The sequence below is a fragment of the Microcebus murinus genome, chromosome 7 (genome assembly GCF_040939455.1).
Source record: "Microcebus murinus isolate Inina chromosome 7, M.murinus_Inina_mat1.0, whole genome shotgun sequence".
In the NCBI taxonomy this organism is placed as follows: Eukaryota; Metazoa; Chordata; class Mammalia; order Primates; family Cheirogaleidae; genus Microcebus; species Microcebus murinus.
In genome coordinates, this window is record NC_134110.1 from 37341641 (window position 1) to 37362171 (window position 20531).

Sequence of the window (20531 nt, forward strand, 5' to 3'; positions counted from 1 at the left end):
GGTGAGGCTTGTTTGGAGTCCTGATGTGTGCTCAGGCCTGTCTGATGGCTCCAAATCTTATGTGCTTCTTGCTGATGTTCCTTTGATCCAGACACATCTGGTGAGTGGTTCTTTAAAAGCTTCTGAAACTTCCTTGGTAAGTTTCATTCCATCCATTTATTTAAAGAAGTACTCATCAAGGACCTGTGTATAGAAACTCTGTTAGGCCCTGTGTGACCAAGGCGGATAGAGTTTCTGCTCCCAGGGAACTTGAAGTCTAGTTAAATCATGGGAAGTGTGATAACATTTTTGCAGGATCTTTCATTCAGTGATTTATTCAGCCACGCTCCAGGATGTGTCAGGACGCTTTGAGTTGCAAGTGACAGAAATCCTCATTCAGTGGGATAATTAATAGAAGCAGTGAGGTGGTTCACATAACCCGAAAGTAGAGTGGTAGCACAGGTTTCAGGCACACTTTGATCAGGGTGTTCTGGCTTCGTTTCTTTGTGATTCTCTCAGCTCTGCACTTCTGTTCATTGGCTTTGTTCTCAAGTTGACTTCCTTCATCGTAGTGAGAGAGGAAAGAGCTACCATCTCTCCCCAGAGCCATCGAACACATTTTCTGAGCTTCCCTTGGATTGGATCATCTCAGGACACGCATCCATCTCTCAACCAATCAGGGTGGCAGGTGAAATAGGATAACAACCGATTGGCTCAGACCATTCAGGACCCACCCCTGGAATTGGAGACGAGGGAAGGATGCCTCTTGTGGGGGAGGAGTGGAGCAAAGATGTTGGCAAAGAGGCAATGACAGTCTCAGTGGGCTAGATCACCACGCAAAGATGAGGAAGGCATTATCTCTTCTCATTAGAAATTCACCTTCCAGTGAGCGTCCTGAGGAAAGGCATTTGCGTCCCTTGGATGGTAGGCACTTAACATCTATTTTTGTAGTTAGTTCTCATGACGTCCCTGCCAAGTAAGTAAGTATGTCCATTTTACAGTTGAGGACACGAGTCCAGAGAGTCAGTTACACACCTAGCAAGCAAACAAGGTCTGTCTGTGGCTGTGGATCTCACACCACTTCCTCTCCTTTTTTGTGTTAACGGTAGAGAAAATAGATCTGTGGTCCCCAACCCTGGTACCTGTCTGTGGTCTGTTAGGAAAACAGGGTCGTGTATCACCACCTGAATTCTGCCTCCCCCCATAATCCCCCTGCTCACTGGCCTCCTTCCTTCCCTGGAAAAATTATCTTCCATGAAACCAGTCCCTGGTGCTAAAAATAAAAAGGTTGAGGACTGCTGAAATAGATCATTAATAGAGACCCTAAAATGATTTGTTGAATGACTCTTCTACAATAAGCAGGGCCTTGCCAGTAGTCACTGCTTTTCTATTTCAAGCTTTTATTAGAGGAATCCTGCCTGCTTTTTTTCTTTAACCAACTATAGATGGGAGGAAAACTCCTCTTTCAGGTTCAGGTAAACAACAGAAAATTGAATGAGCTTCTGAGAAAAGTAGAACCATTGTTAACCGACAATGCCTCAGAATGTCATTAGGTTTTAAAGGAATAGAGTAGCTATTATGTAAACCGTATACAATGCTGCTTTCCCTTGGGCCCGAGTTCACTTGTGCCTTTAAAATACAGAATACTGTTTTTTTGGGTGGTTTATGTAAAGCCAGTGTGATTCCTAAATTAAACTGCCAAAATGAGGGCAAACAAGCTGGGTTTTCTGGTTCTCTCCAGACTTTGCAGAGATGTAACATCCGACAGAGAAGGAAGATGATTTGCTGAAAATCATTTGTGTGCTGCTGGCAAAATGTATTCATACCGCTCCCTGCGTCCAGTGTGTGTGTTCTGCACTTCACTGCAGGGTGAAAAGGCTCTCACTTGTTCTTAGGTCTACTGACCTCACTTACTTCCTTTCCACCCCAGCAGTTACAGTTCCATCCTGGGAGAAATTAACCAAAAAGGGGGAAATACAAATGGTGGTTGATGACAAGTTGATGAATAAGATTTTCAACTTAGATGCTGTGCTTTTTTGAGTTCTTGTGTCTGCCTTTTTTCCAGGTTATTGCTGATGATAATTAATTTACCTATCCACATTTCAATCAAGTTGTCTGCTTTGCTTTGGGTCTTGGGGATAGAGAGTTGAGCAAAGCATGGTCTTAATTACTGACAGCCTTTAGTAGCCCTCCTCTAACCATATTTCCCACCCCCCCCACCCCCCCCACCCCGGTCTGTCCATGTTGATATAATTTTTGGGTTTTGATTTACTCTGGGCCAGGCAATTTCTTCAATTGGACCTTGAAAAAGGTATAAAGTAAAAGTAAATAGAACAAATAGAACATGAGAAAGGTCTAAGGATAAAATGCACAGGCTTAAATGTCAGGTAGAGACCAGAAAAACAGGGTTGCCATGCTCATTGCCACCCTAGAAGGTGTGACCACCGTGGTTTTCCTTAGGGATGAGATTCAGCACAGCATAACCTAGCTCACCCTAATGGATGTAACTGCTATTGTCATAGAGAGAGCAAGATTCATGGAACCAGGGAGCAGGCATGTGTGTGTGTGTATGCAATACGAATATATTTATGCATGTATATGAACTTTGCAGCCTCTATAACACTGGTTCCCAAACTTGTCTGCACAGCAGAATCACCTGGTAACATACCAGATGAATTAATTCATAAGCTCTGGGGGTGGGACATAAACTTTAGTAGTTTCTTAAGCTCTCCAGGTGATGTTCAGGACATGTTCAGAAAACATTGCTCTATGAGAATTTCAGTAACAATATCATGATTGTGATGTGAAGAGGAGTGAGGATAATGCTAATGACAGTGGTAGCAGCCGTCATTGGCATTTACTGGCTATTAATATATGCCAGGCAGTACCCTGGGCGTTTTATAAATATTGCCACTTCTAATCCGCACTGCACTCTGCAAGACAGCTGTGTAGGCAGCTGGAGGAAAGGAAGGGATCATACCCTTGTAACTGATGTCAGCCACAGAATTGGCTAACCCAGATTGTCAGGTAAAAGACGAGAGAGATGAGGTTGCTGGGTTTTCCTTGTTGATCCCAGAGGAACCATTGTGGTCATCTTTAAGGCTGCGTTTGGGGGTTATATGTTACCATAGCATAACCTGTCCCATCCTGACAGATGCAGCAGGAGGTTATTATCCTTTTAATAACCACAGCAGATTCAGGAGTCCACGTTCAAAAGCATATTTTGCAAAGTTGTAAATTGAGGGTGAGTTTCCTTTGGCTTGTGGCTTGGACAGAGAGAGAACAGAGTACAGCAGACCAGGCTATTAATCTTGGATTGGTTGATTCATCCATCAAAACTACTCTTTATGTGTCTCAAGGAATCAGGTTAAATAAATTAGTAAAATATTACCTTGTGTTTTTGTAACACTTCTCAATGGAGTACACAGTGGTATGCAAACTTCTTGCCATTGTTAGTCATTTTCTTACATCCTGCAAGGATTGTTTGTTACCTTGAGGTAAAGAGAGAAACTAATACCTTGAAATGCATATCTAATGTCCATATACTTTTCTGACTGCAGCCTTGATGCGTAGGTGGGAGTTTGGCCAGGAAATGTGGGAGTGTGGGGGAAGGTGTTCCTCGTAGAGAGAATGCCATGGGCAACGGCACAATAGCAGGAAATAGTATTTACAGGAACTCTGTAAGCAGTTCAGTATTACTACCAAGAAAGATACCACTCCTGCCAGGTGCATGGCTCACACCTATAATCTCAGCACTTTGGGAGGCTGAAGCAAGAGGATCGATTGAGGCTAGGAGTTCCAGACCAGCCTGGGCAACCTAGAGAGACCCCACCTCTACAAAAAATTAAAAAATTAGCCAAATGTGGTTGTGTTCACCTGTAGTTCCAGCTGCTCAGGAGACTGAGGCGGGAGGATTGCTTGAACCTCAAAGGAGTTTTAGGCTGCAGTGATCCGTGATCATGCCACTACACTCCAGCCTAGGCAACAGAGCAAGACTGTCTCAAAAAAAAAAAAAAAAAAAAAAAAAGAAAAGAAAAGAACAAGAAAAGAAAAAAGGGAAAAACCACTCCCACTATTATAGGTGGTTGGGAAATCCTGTAAAACCTGCATTTCCACTTACTTCTTCATCATGCAGCACATACATCTAATATATATTTTTTAATAGTGGAAGAGATTTGTGTTTTATGAGGGCCAAATAAGGATAATAATTTAATCGACCCCTTTTTATCCTGAAAGATCACACCAGATGCCATACCAAATGCTGCATACTACTTATTAGTAGAGATATTTTACAGAATGTTGTTAATGCCTCAATGACCCAGATTGGCTTTTGGAAATGAACTCAGCAGTTCTCTGACAGGGTAGACATGAATCCCTTTCACCTCATTCTGGGCCCAGACTCCAGTCCTGGGGGGTTGTGCTTCTGTGAACCCACACTGGGCTCCTGGACAAGTTCCTTAACCACCTGGGCCCTGCCTTTCTGTAAGCATAAAATGTTGGGTTGAAGATGGATTCCAAAGTTCTTTCCACTTCTGAAATTAGGTGATTCACTCAGCAACTCTGATGCAGGCACTGATAAATACAAGTGGCCTATTAAATAAAAATGCTAAATAAATACTGAAATGGACACTATAAACATTTTCTCCAAGTCTGTGGGTTGAGACAAGACCAGAGCTTGGGCAAGGTAACATTCTCCTCTTTGCCCTGCTCTGCATAACAACTGGGATGAGGGATGCATGCTCGTTAAACCTGTGTTCTAACATGAAGTCAGCACCGGGATTTTAGAGAGGAAGCTAGCTAAACCAGTTACACTTCTTCACTTGGATCATATCGGTTATTGCTTCTTGAAGGCTTGTACAGTGTCTTTCCTTCTGTAGCCTCAAAGAGTGACTGTGAGAACCTAAGCTCTTGTACAATCTTAGTTCGTGTTTGACTTATTCCCATTGTTCTGTCTAAAGGTCTGTATTTAAAATATTATACTAAGTCACTCAGCTAGTGACCTGATCATTTAGGCTACTTCGGGGGCTGGTGTGAAATCTTACCTCTTTGTGCTGATTATCTGATTCCCTTCCTCCAGGGCTGTAGCCATGTGGGGGATTCAGAGTAGGGTTAAGACCCTAGGCCAGTGCTGACTCAGGCTGGACTGATGCCATCTCTTTGACCAGCTGCCACTGTTTATTGAGTGCATGCCTTGTGCCAGGCTCAGTGTTCTCACTGGGGATACAGTGGTGACAAAACAGTGTGGCCTCTGACCTCCTGGAACTCACAGTGTTCAAGGAACTACACAAATAGCCATACAATTATACTAATGATATGTGCTGTAAACAAGAAGTACAGGGGCCTGTGAGTACTCCCAGCAGAGGACCTGACCTGGTTTGCTCAAAGTGGCAAATGCATGGACATGATGAAAAACCCTGGCAAGCACCTGGGGCTGGAGGCATTCAGAACGCATGCGATCCTGAACGCAAGATGGGACCAGGTGAAGGGGTCAAAATTCAGCCCACAAACAGCACTAGGGTCCCTGTGATTTGATAAAGTGAAGAACAAGGCTTCCCTGGACATGTTTTCCCTGCCCTTTCTCTCCTGCCGTGATCTACCGAAGCTGGAAGGAACTCTTCTTGCTTTTTATTTTTATTTTTTATTTTTTGAGAGACAGGATTTTACTCTGTCACCTGGGCTAGAGTGCAGTGTTGTCATGATAGCTCAATGCAACCTGTAGTGGGGACTACAGGCATGCACCACCATGCCTGGCTAGTTTTTCTATTTTTTGTAGAGACAGGGTGTCATTCTTTCTCAGGCTGGTCTTGAACTCCTAACTTCAAGAGATCTTCCTACCTCAGCCTCCCAGAGTGCTAGGATTACAGGCATGAGCCACCATGCCCGACCTCTTGCCTTTTAATTTTATAGGATATACCATCTGTATCATTTACTTGGCAGTTGGGTGTTGCTTTGCACTAGAGTAAGGTGGTGTGCCTCTCATCCCCAGGAAAGGAAGGCTGTTTCCTATACTCTGTGTGTTCCTCCAGGTATGTGACCCAGGGTGGAATGGTTGATCAGTTGGCCAGTGAAAATGTCTGTGGCATATCAGTTAACCCAAGAATTGGGACTGGCCCTGCTTCCATCCACTGCAGCAGATCAAACGATGGCTCAGGACTGGGGAGAACAGTAACATGTGACTGTCCCAAGTGCCCCTTTGTGCTCAAATTCACCAAAACTTCTGTTGATTGAGGCAATTAATGGGGGGGAATTCTGTCAACCTGGGAATAGTTTAACAGATATGAGCTTGTAATTAAAAGTTCAAGGTAAATTGGTTTTCCTTTATTTGCATCATATTACCTAGTTTTCTTTCTGCCTGTGTAAGTCTATTTTCATGAATAGAGTAACTACCAGCCAGGAGCCTCTCTCTGCTTCCATCCCTCCTACCTTTCACTGTGCTTTCCATCTGCCTCTTTCCCATCTCCCTTGGCTACCTCTGCTTTCACTTTCCTTCTGTCTACACTCTTCTCTTTTCAAATGCCATCTTTCTGGACAAACGAAATGGTTTAAAACATTAAAGGAAAATAAAAAAAGAATACATATATATATATTGTTTGAGACAGAGATATATTTTTTGCTCTGTCTCCCAGGCTGGAGTGCAGTGGCATCATCATAGCTCACTGCAGCCTCGAACTCCTGGGCTCAAGGGATCTTCCTGCCTCAGCCTCCAGAGTAGCTGAGACTACAGGCCTGCACCACCTTGCCTGGCTAAGTTTTCTATTTTTTGTAGAGATGGGGTCTTGCTATGTTGCTCAGGCTGGTCTCAAACTCCTGGCCTCAAGTGATTCTCCTGTCTTGGCCTCCCAAAGTACTGGGATTACAGGTGTGAGCCACCATACCTGGCCAAAAATATTATTTTATCTTTACTCTCACCCTGTTATCTTTGAGTTTTAACTTCTCTGAGCCTAGCATTTTCCCATTGGGGTACATATTATATATTAATTATATTATGTGTGTAATTTTATATTCTATTATATATGTAATTTTATCACAAATATAATATACTATACATACTTATAATACACATAATCACATGTAATTTTGCCTTCTATTATATATGTAATTTTGTGCTTTTGTTTTTTTAACTTAATATTCACACTTTTTCAATCAACAAATGTTAGCTGAGCTCCTATCATGTGCCAGGCATCATTCTAGGGGCTGGAGACATATCAGTGAACAAATCATACATAAATCACTGCTGTCATGGAGCTTAGGTCTAGGTCATGGAGAGAGACAATAAACATAATACAAACTATGTTAGAAGGTCATAACTATTTTGAAAAAAACAATAGGGCTAAAGAAGATTGGGAATATTAATTTATAAAATATTTTCTCATGTTTTTACCATCTTATAATATACTAATTGTTGTATTTTATCCTTGATGTTGATGCATTATAATTTATTGAGAACGTTAGAACTATATAACTTTAAATCTGGAGAGGACTTGTGAGTCATTGAGAACAAATGTTTCCTTTTTGAGATGAGGAAACAGATCCAGAGAAAAGAAATGACTCGCAGAAGATCATATAGCCCCTAAATAGCAAAGCAGGGACATTTAACTTTTTATTAAAGTGATTTTCATTAATTCTAAAGACAGTTCTTTCAGAGCCCTACTATGCTGTATCCTCATTGTAGGAAATTTGTTTCTGGTTTTTATTATAAATAAAATTTATTATAAATAATGCTGCAATGAGCAGTTTTATACAAATACCATCTTAATGAAAGTAGCAAGTTTATTAATAACAATAATAAATAATAGAGAAAGTTAATGTTTTTTGAGCACTTAAATTTTTTTTTTTTTTTTTGAGACAGAGTCTCGCTTGTTGACCAGGCTAGAGTGAGTGCCGTGGCGTCAGCCTAGCTCACAGCAACTTCAAACTCCTGGGCTCAAGCAATCCTTCTGCCTCAGCCTCCCGAGTAGCTGGGACTACAGGCATGCGCCACCATGCCCGGCTAATTTTATATATATATTAGTTGGCCAATTAATTTATTTCTATTTATAGTAGAGACGGGGTCTTGCTCTTGCTCAGGCTGGTTTCGAACTCCTGACCTTGAGCAATCCGCCCGCCTCAGCCTCCCAGAGTGCTAGGATTACAGGCGTGAGCCACTGCGCCCGGCTGAGCACTTACATTTGCTGGGCACTGTGCTAAGTGCTTTGCATTAAATAATTTCCTTCTGACATTAAGTACCATTATTTTTTTTATTTTACAGATGGGAAAATGAAGGGATTCAAATGTAGGCCTAGGACAAAAGTCTGTCAGCCTCTGTGATATAAAATCTTCTGAGTTTGAATATTAAATTAGCAAATGCCAAAACCAAACAAACAAAAATAAAACCAAAATAAAAAAACCCAGAAAATGTCAAAAAGCAATATAATCAGTAACATGCAGTTACTTGAGAGTTTATCAAACATTTAAGCTTTACCAAAGCTTTACATATTAGGTTTAACTGTATGTAATTGCTGATTTTTAATGGCCAACACAGTTTGAATATTGGCAGTTTCATAAGTTGCACCTATTATTTCAGTTAATCTTTACATTAACACAGTAAATTTTGTGATTATTGTGCCTATTTTATAGATGAGTAGTGTAGTACTTTAGGTGGAGCTTGGACACTGGGGGATTTAGTCAATATTTACAGAAAGAAAGGGAAGCAGGTGGTAGGCAAGCCAGGTGGAGTAATTTATACAAGATAAGCAGCCGCTGAGACGTAGGATAGAATCCTGGCTCCACTTCCTAGTAGCTTTGTGTCCTTGGGCAAGGTACTTGAACTCGTTGTCTCCCAGTTTTCTCATCTGAAAGCAGGGAGTAATAACATCTCTTTCATAATGTTGTTTTAAGGATTAGATTGTAAATGACTGGAAATCATTTTGTACAATACCAACAGAAACTAAGCAGTTGATCAGAGGTGTTGGTGGTAATAATTCCTTCTTGTCCTCACATTCCAAATCCTTTTCTCTTTCTTCTAACCATCGTGTTTCTGTAAAACACACACAAAACCAGTTTTTAAATGGTATTGATAAATTAATGACCCTAAACACAATTAGGGATTCTCTTTCTCTACAGGTAAGTCTTTCATCTAATTCCCATAATGTGCTCTTGTAAAGTGGGTAGAACAGCAGAGATGAATCTTCTGTTTGGGTTTTGGGATCACAGTGGGGTTCAGCTAAGTAATGAATGGTCCACCCAGGCATTCTTCTTCTTGCCATTCCTTGGGAGCCGTCTGTGATTTTATGGCATCTTGTCCTCTCCTTCAGGTGACCTTCGTCCTGTGCCTGTTCCCTTCCTGGTGAAGGGTATGGGATTGTCAGAGCTGAAAAAGCCAAGTGGGTAGTCCTTTGTGCCGTGGAACCACACAATGGGTTGAAAGAGTTGATTGTGGAAAGGGCAGCACATCTTGAGTGTCCCCTCTTGGATTTTTCTGCAGCCGGCGAGTCTGTAAATGGAGCAATGGGCTTGGGCTGCAAGCTGCTTACAACATCAGTTAACCCTGGGGACCAGTCTATCCCTCTTGGGAAAAACCTTGCCTCCTGGTAGGGCTTGGGAGGGAGAAAGGAAGGTGGGCAGAAAGTCTTTTCCTCTTTTTCCCATTCAAATCTCGGCAAGAAAGCACACTCTTCATTTCTGTCGCCTGTATCAGCAGCAGATTACCAATGTGAGCTCTGAGGCAATCATCCTTGCTTCGTCACATACCAGCTTTTCCGATTGCAAACAATTTTACTTCTCTAGTTGATGGGAACTCTAATAACTCCAGGTGGTGAATGGGCGGTGGGGAGTACATTTCTGTAGAAATACAGCTCCAAAGCAGTACAAACACAGAGGGGAAAAATGGGAAGCTTGTCAAGAGGAAGGAAGTGCTATAATAAAACATTTTACCTTTATTGACATTGACGAAAGCTCCCCATTAGCCGAACTCTAGCTTTATTAAATACTTTATGGTTTAGTCACACAGCGGAGTATTATATAGCCTTTAACAACAATGTAGCTGAAGTTCCTTTATTAAGGAAGGATGATTGAGATTCTTTGTGCAGTGAAACACAGCAGATTACAATTCAGTATATGAACCATTTTGATAAAAATATGTCTTACCTTTACATAGATATAGACATAGAAAAAACATTTGGAAGGGTGTCCACATGGAGTGGGTGGTTGGATCATGAGAGTTATTGTTTTCCTTTTGCTCATATATATTTTCAAATTTTTGCTGTAACATGTATTACTCATATAATTGGGTGAATAGGGCACTGGGGCACCCCATTTACTGCTTAGGACACCCTCCCTTTTTTGCCTAATCAACATATTTATAGAAGGTCTCCTAGGGACTGGGCACCATGGCAGGGATTACAATGGGCACAATAGCCTGTCTCTGCCTTCACAGCTGACATTTTGGTGACAGTTGTTTTGTATTTTTTAAATTTTTAGTTAAAACACTTTTAAGCCAAAAAATTATAGTACTTATAGTTTATGATAAGTGCTGTGAAGGAAAAATCCAGTGACATGCTAGGGAGTGAGTGTGGGGATATGGGGTTTGCTTTTAGGAAGGGTGATGGGGAGGACCCCTTTCAATCTGAAGGCCAAAAAAAACCACATGAAGAGACCAGATAGTATATTCAAGGTACAGGGAGGGAACAGCCAGTGCCAGGCGGTAGGACTCTTCCTTCCTTTCAGCAGCTTCCTGGCAGTGCTGGGGAAATGAGACCCGGAGCTGCCCCACTTCTGAGAAATGTATGATATTCGGAAATGTGATGGAGGCTCAGAGGTAAACCTTATAACTCTGGGGAAATATGGCTATAAGGACAGCTTTATGGCTCCTGCGAGATTGGTTAATGTTTTGCTAAATAACAGGAAGGTGTTGGGTTTGATTTGTTGCCTTGGTACTTTGGGTCTTTTTGAATAGCAGCTCTGATGTTATCTTTCAGTGCTGGATGAGCTTGAGCCCTACCCAGGGGATTCCCGGGGTTCTTTTCCCCATCTTTGTCCGCTTTCATTAAATTTTCATTAGCTCGGCATCCATAAGGTAACACTGGGGTCCTTGCCTATGATGGAAATGTTTGGAAGGTGTCTCTTTCCTCAAGGATTCAGTATTCATTTGTTTGGTGAGAAGGAACAAAAAGTCATTGGTAGAACTCCCTTACTGGTCAGCTGAGGAGTAAGACTGGATACAGAGGCAACAGAACCTATACTCTAGGTGCTTAAACATATTGAAAGATGTATTTGAGTTAAGGATGGCAGCAAATATTGACAGTCCTTTCTAGGGGCAATGCAAATCAAGAAACCACAGTAATGTTCAGTTTCTTTGATGCAGTAATTACAATCCAGGGAACTTATGCTGAAGTAATAGGTTTTTTTGTTTGTTTTTGTTTTTAAGGGAGAAACAAAGCAAAGGTATCTATATTGGCAGTAACAGTCAATAATGACAATGTTTTGGGGCTTTGAAAGTATAATCCTATGTAGTATTTATGGGAGCTTCACAAAGTTCCTGTGAGATAGATGGAATCTTAGCCCCATTTCACAGGTAAGAAGTGGAAGTTTTGAGAGATGAAGTGAGTGGCCCCAGTTCTTGCAGATTCAGGCTCTGAACTCCAGCTCATGCATTGTTGGCTGGAGGGTTTGGTCAGAAACTCAAGGTACAGTGATGGGAGTCAAGAAAGCATAAGGAGGTTACCAAGACTGAAAACAATTATTGAGCATCATCGGTTCCTAGTTCAGTCCCAGTGTTTTACAAGTCTATCCGAGTTAATCCTTGCAACAAATTTGTGGGGAAACTGAGGCTCCAAGAGGATGAATAACTTGTGTAAATTGTAGAGCAGGTTTCAAACCCTGGCCACACAACATCCAGAGCTTCCAGGTGATTTAAGCTCTGCTATATGGTCCTCTGTTTCACAAAGATGCTTTGTGGAATGAGTGAATAAATGAATGGATGAGAAGGGTTAGCATCTGAGAACCAGCTCTCAGAGAATTAGACCTCAGGATCCCCGTGGATGACAAGTTTTTTTCCACAGTTCTGCAGTTTCTACATGCAATGCAGCAATAGTTGCCCAAGCCTGTCCCAGGAGAGTTGCAGCTTCTTTGGGCCTTGAGGCCACACTTTTCCAACACCTTTTGCCTAAAGCCTCTCTTTCCTGGCTCAACTCATCCCTTGCAAAATGCCCTGAGCCCTATGGTAAACCAGGCATGGAGGGTGTGGACCTTTAGCAACTGAAGGAAACTATTTCAACATGATGAAATATGATAAATGTGACTGTGTAGAAATATGAAAAAGTGTTGGGAAATAGTTGCACATATCTGAAGATACTAATTAAAGCAATGTGCATTTACAGGGATAAAGGATGGAACAGGAATGAAAACTGTGTGAAGGTGTTGGGATCAGATGATGTCACACCATTCATTTAGCCTGCCAAGTTAGGAACCTCAGGGTTTGGCCTCACAGCCCATTTCTTCTTCCCCCAGATTCAAGCAGTCATAAACTTCTGTAGATTCTATTAATACATCAGTAAGTATCTTAATTCTGGTGCTTGTTCCTCTTTCTCACTACCAGCTTCCTAGACCAGGTTCTCATTATCTCTCTGCTGGACCCCACGAAAGCCTCCTAACTGGTCTGCTAGCCTCCACTGTCTCTACCACTGCAGTCTATGTTGGACCCTGTAGTCAGAGTGATCTTGATATACAACATATCTGATTATGTGTCTCTCATGGATAGAAGCTTCTCTTATGGTTGCCTTCAGAAAGCAAGTTCAAACTCCTTAGCATGGCATGTGAGCTCCTTTACAATTCTGAGATGTCACAAACTCCCCTCACTCTGGCCCTGTGCCTTTTCTTCTTGGCCTTTTCCTCTTCCCTTCAAGACCAAACTCAAATGTCCGAACCTCAGTGAAGCCTTCACAGGGCTTCCGTTGGTTCCTCTACTCTCCTAAATTACAGTGGAGTCATGCTGTAAGTGCAAAGTTATTGCCTGTCCTCTCCCTAAACTCTGAGACCCTCTGGAGCCAGGGACCTATTGTCTTACTGTCCTCCTCCCTGCACCCTCAGCATGGTGCCTAGGATATAATTGGGGGGCAAAAATGTGTGTTGATTGATTGAATGAATCAATGGTTGATTAAAACAATTTATTCTCTAACATTTTAAAATCTATTTAATAATAATAAAAAATTTAAAAGAAAACAGCACTTAAAGAAAATAAGATGATCTTCTGAAATTTAAGAAAGTAGACAGAGGCAATGCAGTATAAATGGAGAAACAGACCAACTGGGGAGGTGACAGATTGGGTTTGAATCCCAGGTCTGGCATATCCTGAGCCTCAGTTTCCTCATTTATAAAACGGATAATATCATATAGGATGGCTGTAAAAAAGGAAAAGAGGAAATGCAAGCCAAGGGCTTAGTACAGTGCCTGGCACATCGTAAGGCCTCAAAAAATGCTTGCTAGCCACAATGATTAAATCATCATTGTGAAGCTAGTGCTCTTATGTAAACATTTTTTTGTGTGTCCTTTTCCTTGTTTTTTCAACAAAAAACTTTTAAAGCTTTGTCCTCAGCTGAAATGTGATTACATTTCATGCAGAATGATGAAGAAAGGATTGTGGAAGAATAAACTCAGCACTTCTCCTTGGATCTTGTTTTCTGAGCCAGCTCCCTCTTTCAGGGCCTTCCCACATGGGGTAGTAGAAGAACTTACTCATGAGTCCTTGCACAGGGTAGGAGTGGGTCTAGAGCTGAGAATGAGAAAGGTGCCTCTGAGAAGGGTATTCTATGCTCCTCATAGGACTCATCCTATTTTACTATTATCACTCCCCAATGGACTGTTTTCCAGCATCATGTCTGTATTGCTCTCCAGAAATAAAGTTAGGACCAGTGGATGAAAATTTTGGGGCATCAGATTTCTGCTAAGTGTAAAAGAAGAGGTTCCTCAGTGAGAGGAGGCTGACAATTGCAGTAATGAGCTCCCTATCATTGGAGATATTCGAACCAAACTGGATGTTTATGTGTTGAGGATACTATGAAAGATTTTTACCTTCGGTGGGAGGTTGGCTTAGAGGTGTGTGGTTACTCAGAGCTCATGGCTGAGGGACAGGGCATGTGTATGAACTCTTGCTGTGGTTTAAATTGAGGACAGTGCTTTCTGTGTACAGACCCAGGTTATTTAAGATTGGATGTCAGTGTAACAGACAAATGGACCAAGGTTCTTGGATTGTGAAGACTTTTCTATCAGCATCAATGTTTGCAAAACAACTCTTTCAGTTTAATTAAAATTGATGAAAATAGATATAGTAGGGAAACCCCAAATCCTCCTGAAGTATGACAATTAAGGTAAAAGTCTGAAGCCCAGAACTCTTGCCCTTAGTATGTGCCTTGAAAAAGCCACTTAATCTCTCCATGACTCTTAACATGTTTCTGTTTAAGATACTCACTATATTAGATGACATTTGGTCTCCATAGAACTCAAGAGGAAGACAAAGGCTAAATAAGGTAAGGGCTGCCCTTCTGTCTTTGGGGGAGTGATTTATTGGCTATATACAGTAAGGCCCAGATAGTTCTTGGGATCTTACCTATTTGACTAGACCTGCATTCATAATCAGGATTTCATAGATAGGCACCTTTGTTCCATGAATCTCCTGAAATTTATGTAATTTGTGTGCATAAATATAATTTCCTGGGGAGAAAAGTCCATACTTTTATAGGGTTTTCAGTTGGGCCTGTGATCCCCAAATATTCGTAATCATTTACTTTCATCTTGATGATCTGCTCAGCAGTCAAACTGAAAATAACCCTGGGAGATTGTAACCTTTTACACTTTAGTGTTAAGGGAAAAATCCAGGAGTTTTATTAACAGGAGTAGGATGAATTAGCTAGAGGGGATGTTCTGTTTTTGTATGTTAAGAGGCGGAGGGAGCATTTATGTTCAAAGAGTGAAAAGGGAATTAGGGATATAATCAAGAGGCTGCGCCCTCTACCACATCCAAGTTCTCTGCCCACTAGACATTGCCCAGAGTGGATCCCAGAACAAGGGTCTGATTTATCATAAAGTGCTGTGCATATGCTTCGGGTCTCAAATAGTGGCGTCTGATTTCTGTTCTCAGACTGATCATTTAACACCTCCCAAGGGCGTTGGCCTGATACCATCGCGGGCGATAACGGTGCACCTCTCAGTTCTGGGGAGCCTGCCAGGAGCTTCTGCCGGGTCGGGAAGCGCGAGTGAGGCTTAGTACCTGGCCGGAGGGGGAGAGGCGTGCCAACTGGCCCAGCCATTTCAGGCGTGGGGGTGGTGAAATGTGGCAACTTGCCAGGCTTCAGTCCTGCTCTGCGAGTGCCAAGCTCCAGTTCCTGCCATTTCCAAGCTCGCTGACCTGAGGCAGGTCGCCGCCACCTCTGGACCTCAGTTTCCCATTTGTACTATGAGAAGGCTGGAAGACCTCGACCCACCCACCCACTATCTTGGCGCCAAGGTGCTGCCCCTTTAAGGAGGCCGGGGGGCGCGGACGGGCTGGCCGCGCCCCCTTCCTCTCCGCGCGGCGCCTGGCGGACCACCTGTCTCCTGCCTCGCCCCGCCCCTTTCGCAAGGGCGGGGAGGAGGGGGCGGAGAAGGAAGGCTGAGGGTTTACCTTGCGGGGCGCGCGCGCGGCGCATGCGCAGGGCCGGACAGGTCCGCGGCGCCCTCACTTCCTGGCATTCCACCCTCCCCCTCCTCGCCGTTACCCTGTACATCCGGGTCACTTGCCCTCCCCACTCGGAGCCGGAGCCGCTGCCGCCGCCGCCACCGCCGCCTGGCTCTTCGCGGCTCCGCCACAGGGGCAGGTGCGGAGGGGCTCCCGGTCCGGCCGCCGCCGCTCCCCCGCTCCGGGCCCGGGGCTCCCCCTAGCGCCGCTGAGGAGTCGCCGCTGCGGCTCGCGGAGGGCGCAGGAGCGGGGCTGAGAGCGCCTGGAGGCCCGAGCGGAGGGTGAGTGATTGGCTCTTACCATTTTCCCTTCTCCCCTCACAGCCCTCGCCGTCCTGCTCTGCACCCGTTTTGGCGGAGAGGCGCGTGCGGCGGGGCCCTCGGCGGCGCGGGGCTTCCTCCTCCCCCGTGCGGTGGGCCCGCCCCCGGCCCCGCGGCGCCCCTACCCTTCCTCCCCGGCCCGCGGCCCCGGCCTGGCCCCAGCGCTCATTCATTCGGATCTTCCTTTCTTCCTCCCCTCCTTCCCCTTGCACCTCCAGGCGCGTGCTCGCTGCTCCCTCCCGCCCCCAAGTCCTGCCGCCGTCCCCGGCTTCTGCCTCCCCAGCTTGTCCCCCTCGCGTCGATGTTTGCCCCGCTCCCCAGCTTCCACCACCCCTGCCTCCTCGCGGCTGCCTTTGCTCCTTGCCCCCCTCCTTCTGCTCGTCCCCAGATCCACACCCCCTTCTCCCCCGGGCTCGCCACGCCTCGCCCGACACCCAGCCCTCCTGGTCACTGGCGTTGAAGTTGGTGTCTTTACTGCTGCCCATCACTTCGTTTTCCACCTGCATGGCCAGACTTCCAACTTATGTGCTGCGTTGACCTTTTGATTCCCAGCATTTGAAGTCCAGATTCTGAGTCTTAGGGTGTGGTCTTAGTGTGTTTCCAAAACACACAATTTCTACTATAATTACCCAAATCTATGACTGTCAAACTTTAGTGGTGGTGGCAATTGCTGTGGGTTTTTTTCCCCCCTAACCTCATGGCTATTCTGGGCCATACTCAATACCTATTTTTCCCCCTTTTCTCCCCACTGGAAGAGTGTCTGTGACGGATTAATTTTCTATGAGTGTAAAATTTGTCAAAAGATTGTTGTTGTTATTATTTTTTTTACTACTCCAGATTCCTCATCACTGGTTTCCTTGACTGATTTGCAACATTACCTGTTAATACTTTGCTTTAATGTTTGTTGGTGAGACTTTTTCTTGTCTCATCTGTCAACATTTATTTGAGTGCCCCCTGTGTGGTGAATACCGATGAAATGCCTGAATATATGCAGTACCACAAAGTGCCATTCTGGATAAGACAAAGATTTTTGGAATTTGCTTACACCTTATTTTCTCTTTCTGTAAGTTTATTCAGTTTGCCTCCTTTTTTACTCTTTAATCTCCATGCGAAAAATGTGTATCAATCAATTTTGTGTTCTTTTTAGCCTTGCAGTTTGGCACACATTCAAGAGGAGTGTTTTATATAGCTAAAGGAATTTCAGTCACTTGGGTATTTGGTGACTTACTATTGCAAACCATTTTTGACTAATGTACCTCAAGAAAAACACACTGATCCCTTTAATTCTTTAATTGTGTTTAATGATACAAACAGAAGCTTTGTGTCTAGAAGGACTTGATAACTGGGGCTTATTTGATAGCCCATTTGTAAAGTGTTGCAGTTAACTGAAACTGCCTCATCGGCATTCATAAAATGAAATGACAGCATTTTTTTTTTTCATGTGACTTTCATAGTCCAGTAATATTGAATCCAAGGGAGGTTCTTACTCCTAAAGCACACCTAACTTGCATGATGATGCTATTGCTGTCAATATTTATGGTAGCATTTTCTAACATCCCTTTTTTCTGGGGAGCTAGGTATTAGAAAGGCACTTGCTACTTGTCTCCGGTTTAGGTTTTGGATAACCACTTAAAATTTCTTAACTCATAGTTAGGATTCCTTTTTTTTTTTGGCAGAGCTGTTTTGCTAAATAATAATTAAAAACATTTTTTAAAAAAACCTTTAGTAGTGATGTAGTTGTTTCAAAGGCAACTCTTGCTTTGTATAATGTTGTAGGATGTAGAGTATGCACTCTACTGTAGGTTATATAATTGGATAGAGGCTAGGTTTTTCTCTTCTAAGTGATCATTTGATCAAAGGGAAGTATGATTAGTAAGTTGATTCTAGTTGCCCCAGCAAAAATACAGTTTCAGATCCTGAGTAAAGCTAAGTCAGTGCAGTTTATTTTTGATAGATTACAGGTGATCCTTAACTTAATTGAACTCAAAATTCATTTGTCTGAAATTTCCAAAACGAACTGGGTTAAAAAATTACATGTTAACAAGTAGTGCCTCTCCTTAGGTTATTGGCTCATTTGAAGTGGTCATTTATCTTTGCATAGTAAATAATAGTTGCTGGAGAAGTATACAGAGATGCTTATTTTACTCCAAGTCTCCTTGGGAAAATACTGGATTGTCATTTATGACATTACTTAATTCTTATTAAGTCTTGATGCATTCAGCTGTTTAAGAGCCTTTAATTTAATTTTCACTGTTTAAGGAAAACAAGACTACAATATTTGGAAATATTTAATTATGTTGTTACTGGGTTGCTTCCTATTATTTTTGGTCTCTCCTTTTCTGTAACTACATCAGAGTTTACCACAGTGTCTGCTTGGTGCATAGTGTATTCTCAGTAAATGTTTTGAACAATTGAATGAATGGTAAGATCAAAGAGTTAGACTATGAGAGCATTTTGTGATTATGTGGCAAAAGTTTTGGAGAAAGATGTTGATTGCTCTGAGCTACAGTTTTCTCAAGTATCTTGTATATTTTGAAGACTACTGTATTGGGTTATTTAAATTGCTTTGAGATCTTTGGGAGAGAAAGTACAATAGAAATATCGTTTTGTATTATGCTTTAGTTCATAGAATGGATTTGTTTATTTAGAATGGGTATTTTATGTATATATCTTGTCAGCATTCATGAACAATAGTTAATTCAGATCATTTCTTGTGCATTTAAAGTTTCTAAAAATCAGCATAAAAATTTTTGGATTCATGAGCTCATTCTATATTATGATCAATTCACTAAATTAACCTGGCTCTAAATTGTTATTCTGTAACATTGAACACCTACTATATGCCAGGTTCCTTATTAGATTCGTGGTTTTTTTTTGTTTGTTTTTTTTTGAGACAAAGTCTCACTCTGTTGCCCAGGCCAGAGTGCCATGGCATCAGCCTAGCTCACAGCAACCTCAAACTCCTGGGCTCAAGCAATCCTTCTGCCTCAGCCTCCCCAGTAGCTGGGACTACAGGCATGTGCCACCATGCTCAGCTATTTTTTTCTATATATTTTTAGTTGTCCAATTAATTTCTTTCTATTTTTAGTAGAGATGGGGTCTCGCTCTTGCTCAGGCTGGTTTCTAACTCCTGACCTTGAGCAATCCGCCCGCCTCGGCCTCCCAGAGAGCTAGGATTGCAGGCGGTGACTGAGTCACCACGGCCAGCCTTATTAGATTAGGTTTATGACAACCCTGCAAGGTGTAGATTAATTTCTAGTTAATTCCTAATTAACATTAGGAAAATAAGGATCAGAGGGTAACTTGTTCAGGTATACTCCTAAGTGGCAGATGTTGAAGACTGGCATTTGAACCCAGGCCTATATGACTCATTGCCTTTACTTACTATTTCAAGGTACTAATTTGAGGTCTTCTGTTTTATATTTATTTAGAGAGCATACTTAAAACAGCAGATCTCAAAAGTTTACTTTTTTTAGTTGCCACACAGGATAATGTTCACTTGTTCTGTACTCTCCCATGAGCATATACAAGATTAAAATTTCCTGCTCACTAGTCACAGCTTCACTCCTTTCCTACTCATGCAAGTAATTGGAATGCAAATGAGTTATATTTGTAAAACTTTTTAAACAAGGAAATCTTTCTTAGAATTTTGATTATTTAAATATATGCATTTCTTGTTATACACCCTCACATCTGGATAATGGTACCATGGATAAGAAGGACTGTTTTCAAAGATACTGTGTGATTTTAAGTGGAAGACCTAATGTAAAGATATTTTTTTTTTTTTTTTTTTTTTTTTTTTTTTGAGACAGAGTCTCGCTTTGTTGTCCAGGCTAGAGTGAGTGCCGTGGCGTCAGCCTAGCTCACAGCAACCTCAAACTCCTGGGCTCAAGCAATCCTTCTGCCTCAGCCTCCCGAGTAGCTGGGACTACAGGCATGAGCCACCATGCCCGGCTAATTTTTTATATATATATATCAGTTGGCCAATTAGTTTCTTTCTATTTATAGTAGAGACGGGGTCTCGCTCTTGCTCAGGCTGGTTTTGAACTCCTGACCTTGAGCAATCCGCCGGCCTCGGCCTCCCAAGAGCTAGGATTACAGGCGTGAGCCACCGCGCCCGGCCTAAAGATATATTTTTATAGCTGTTAAATTTATTTTGAAAAGATGATCTTCAACATGGAGGTACTATTGTATGTGACACTGTGAAGCTTTGAGTCCTGTACAGTTATTTTCTGCTATGCAGTAATCTCTATTTGGTGTATTCTAGTTGATGCATTATGGTATATATTAAATCCTAGACTGCTGCACACTCTTTTCAGTGTGTCTAGAATATTTCTTCCAATTATATATTGGCATGTCCTTAGATAATCCAAATTATACTGAGTACTAATTTAGGTCAGACATTTTCAGGAAACATTTGCTAAGAAAAAAATTATGACATATTCCCAGATACTATTATTTGATGATTACATACCATTTCTCTGTTATTTGCGAATATAATGGAGAATTGAATGCACTAGTATAAATGAAATCTGAGATCTGCT

At 42.4% G+C, this 20531-nt stretch overlaps 1 protein-coding gene across 6 annotated transcripts in view; it reads left to right on the forward strand.

Annotated features, from left to right (window-relative positions):
* Nucleotides 1-20531, forward strand: part of CYRIB (CYFIP related Rac1 interactor B) — a 148345-nt gene that overhangs the window by 44314 nt on the left and 83500 nt on the right. For 2 of the 6 annotated variants that reach the window (XM_076005026.1, XM_076005024.1), the window contains exon 1: nt 15719-15948. The exons of 2 other annotated variants lie outside the window; for them this stretch is intronic. Coding sequence is in view for 1 of the 4 variants with exons in the window: in XM_076005022.1 (XP_075861137.1) it covers nt 16964-17050 (87 nt within the window). In the remaining 3 variants the exon portion in view is untranslated. Of the gene's footprint in view, nt 1-15716; nt 15949-16879; nt 17051-20531 lie in introns of those variants that run through there. 2 more of the 6 variants (XM_076005028.1, XM_076005022.1) reach the window with 2 other exon arrangements.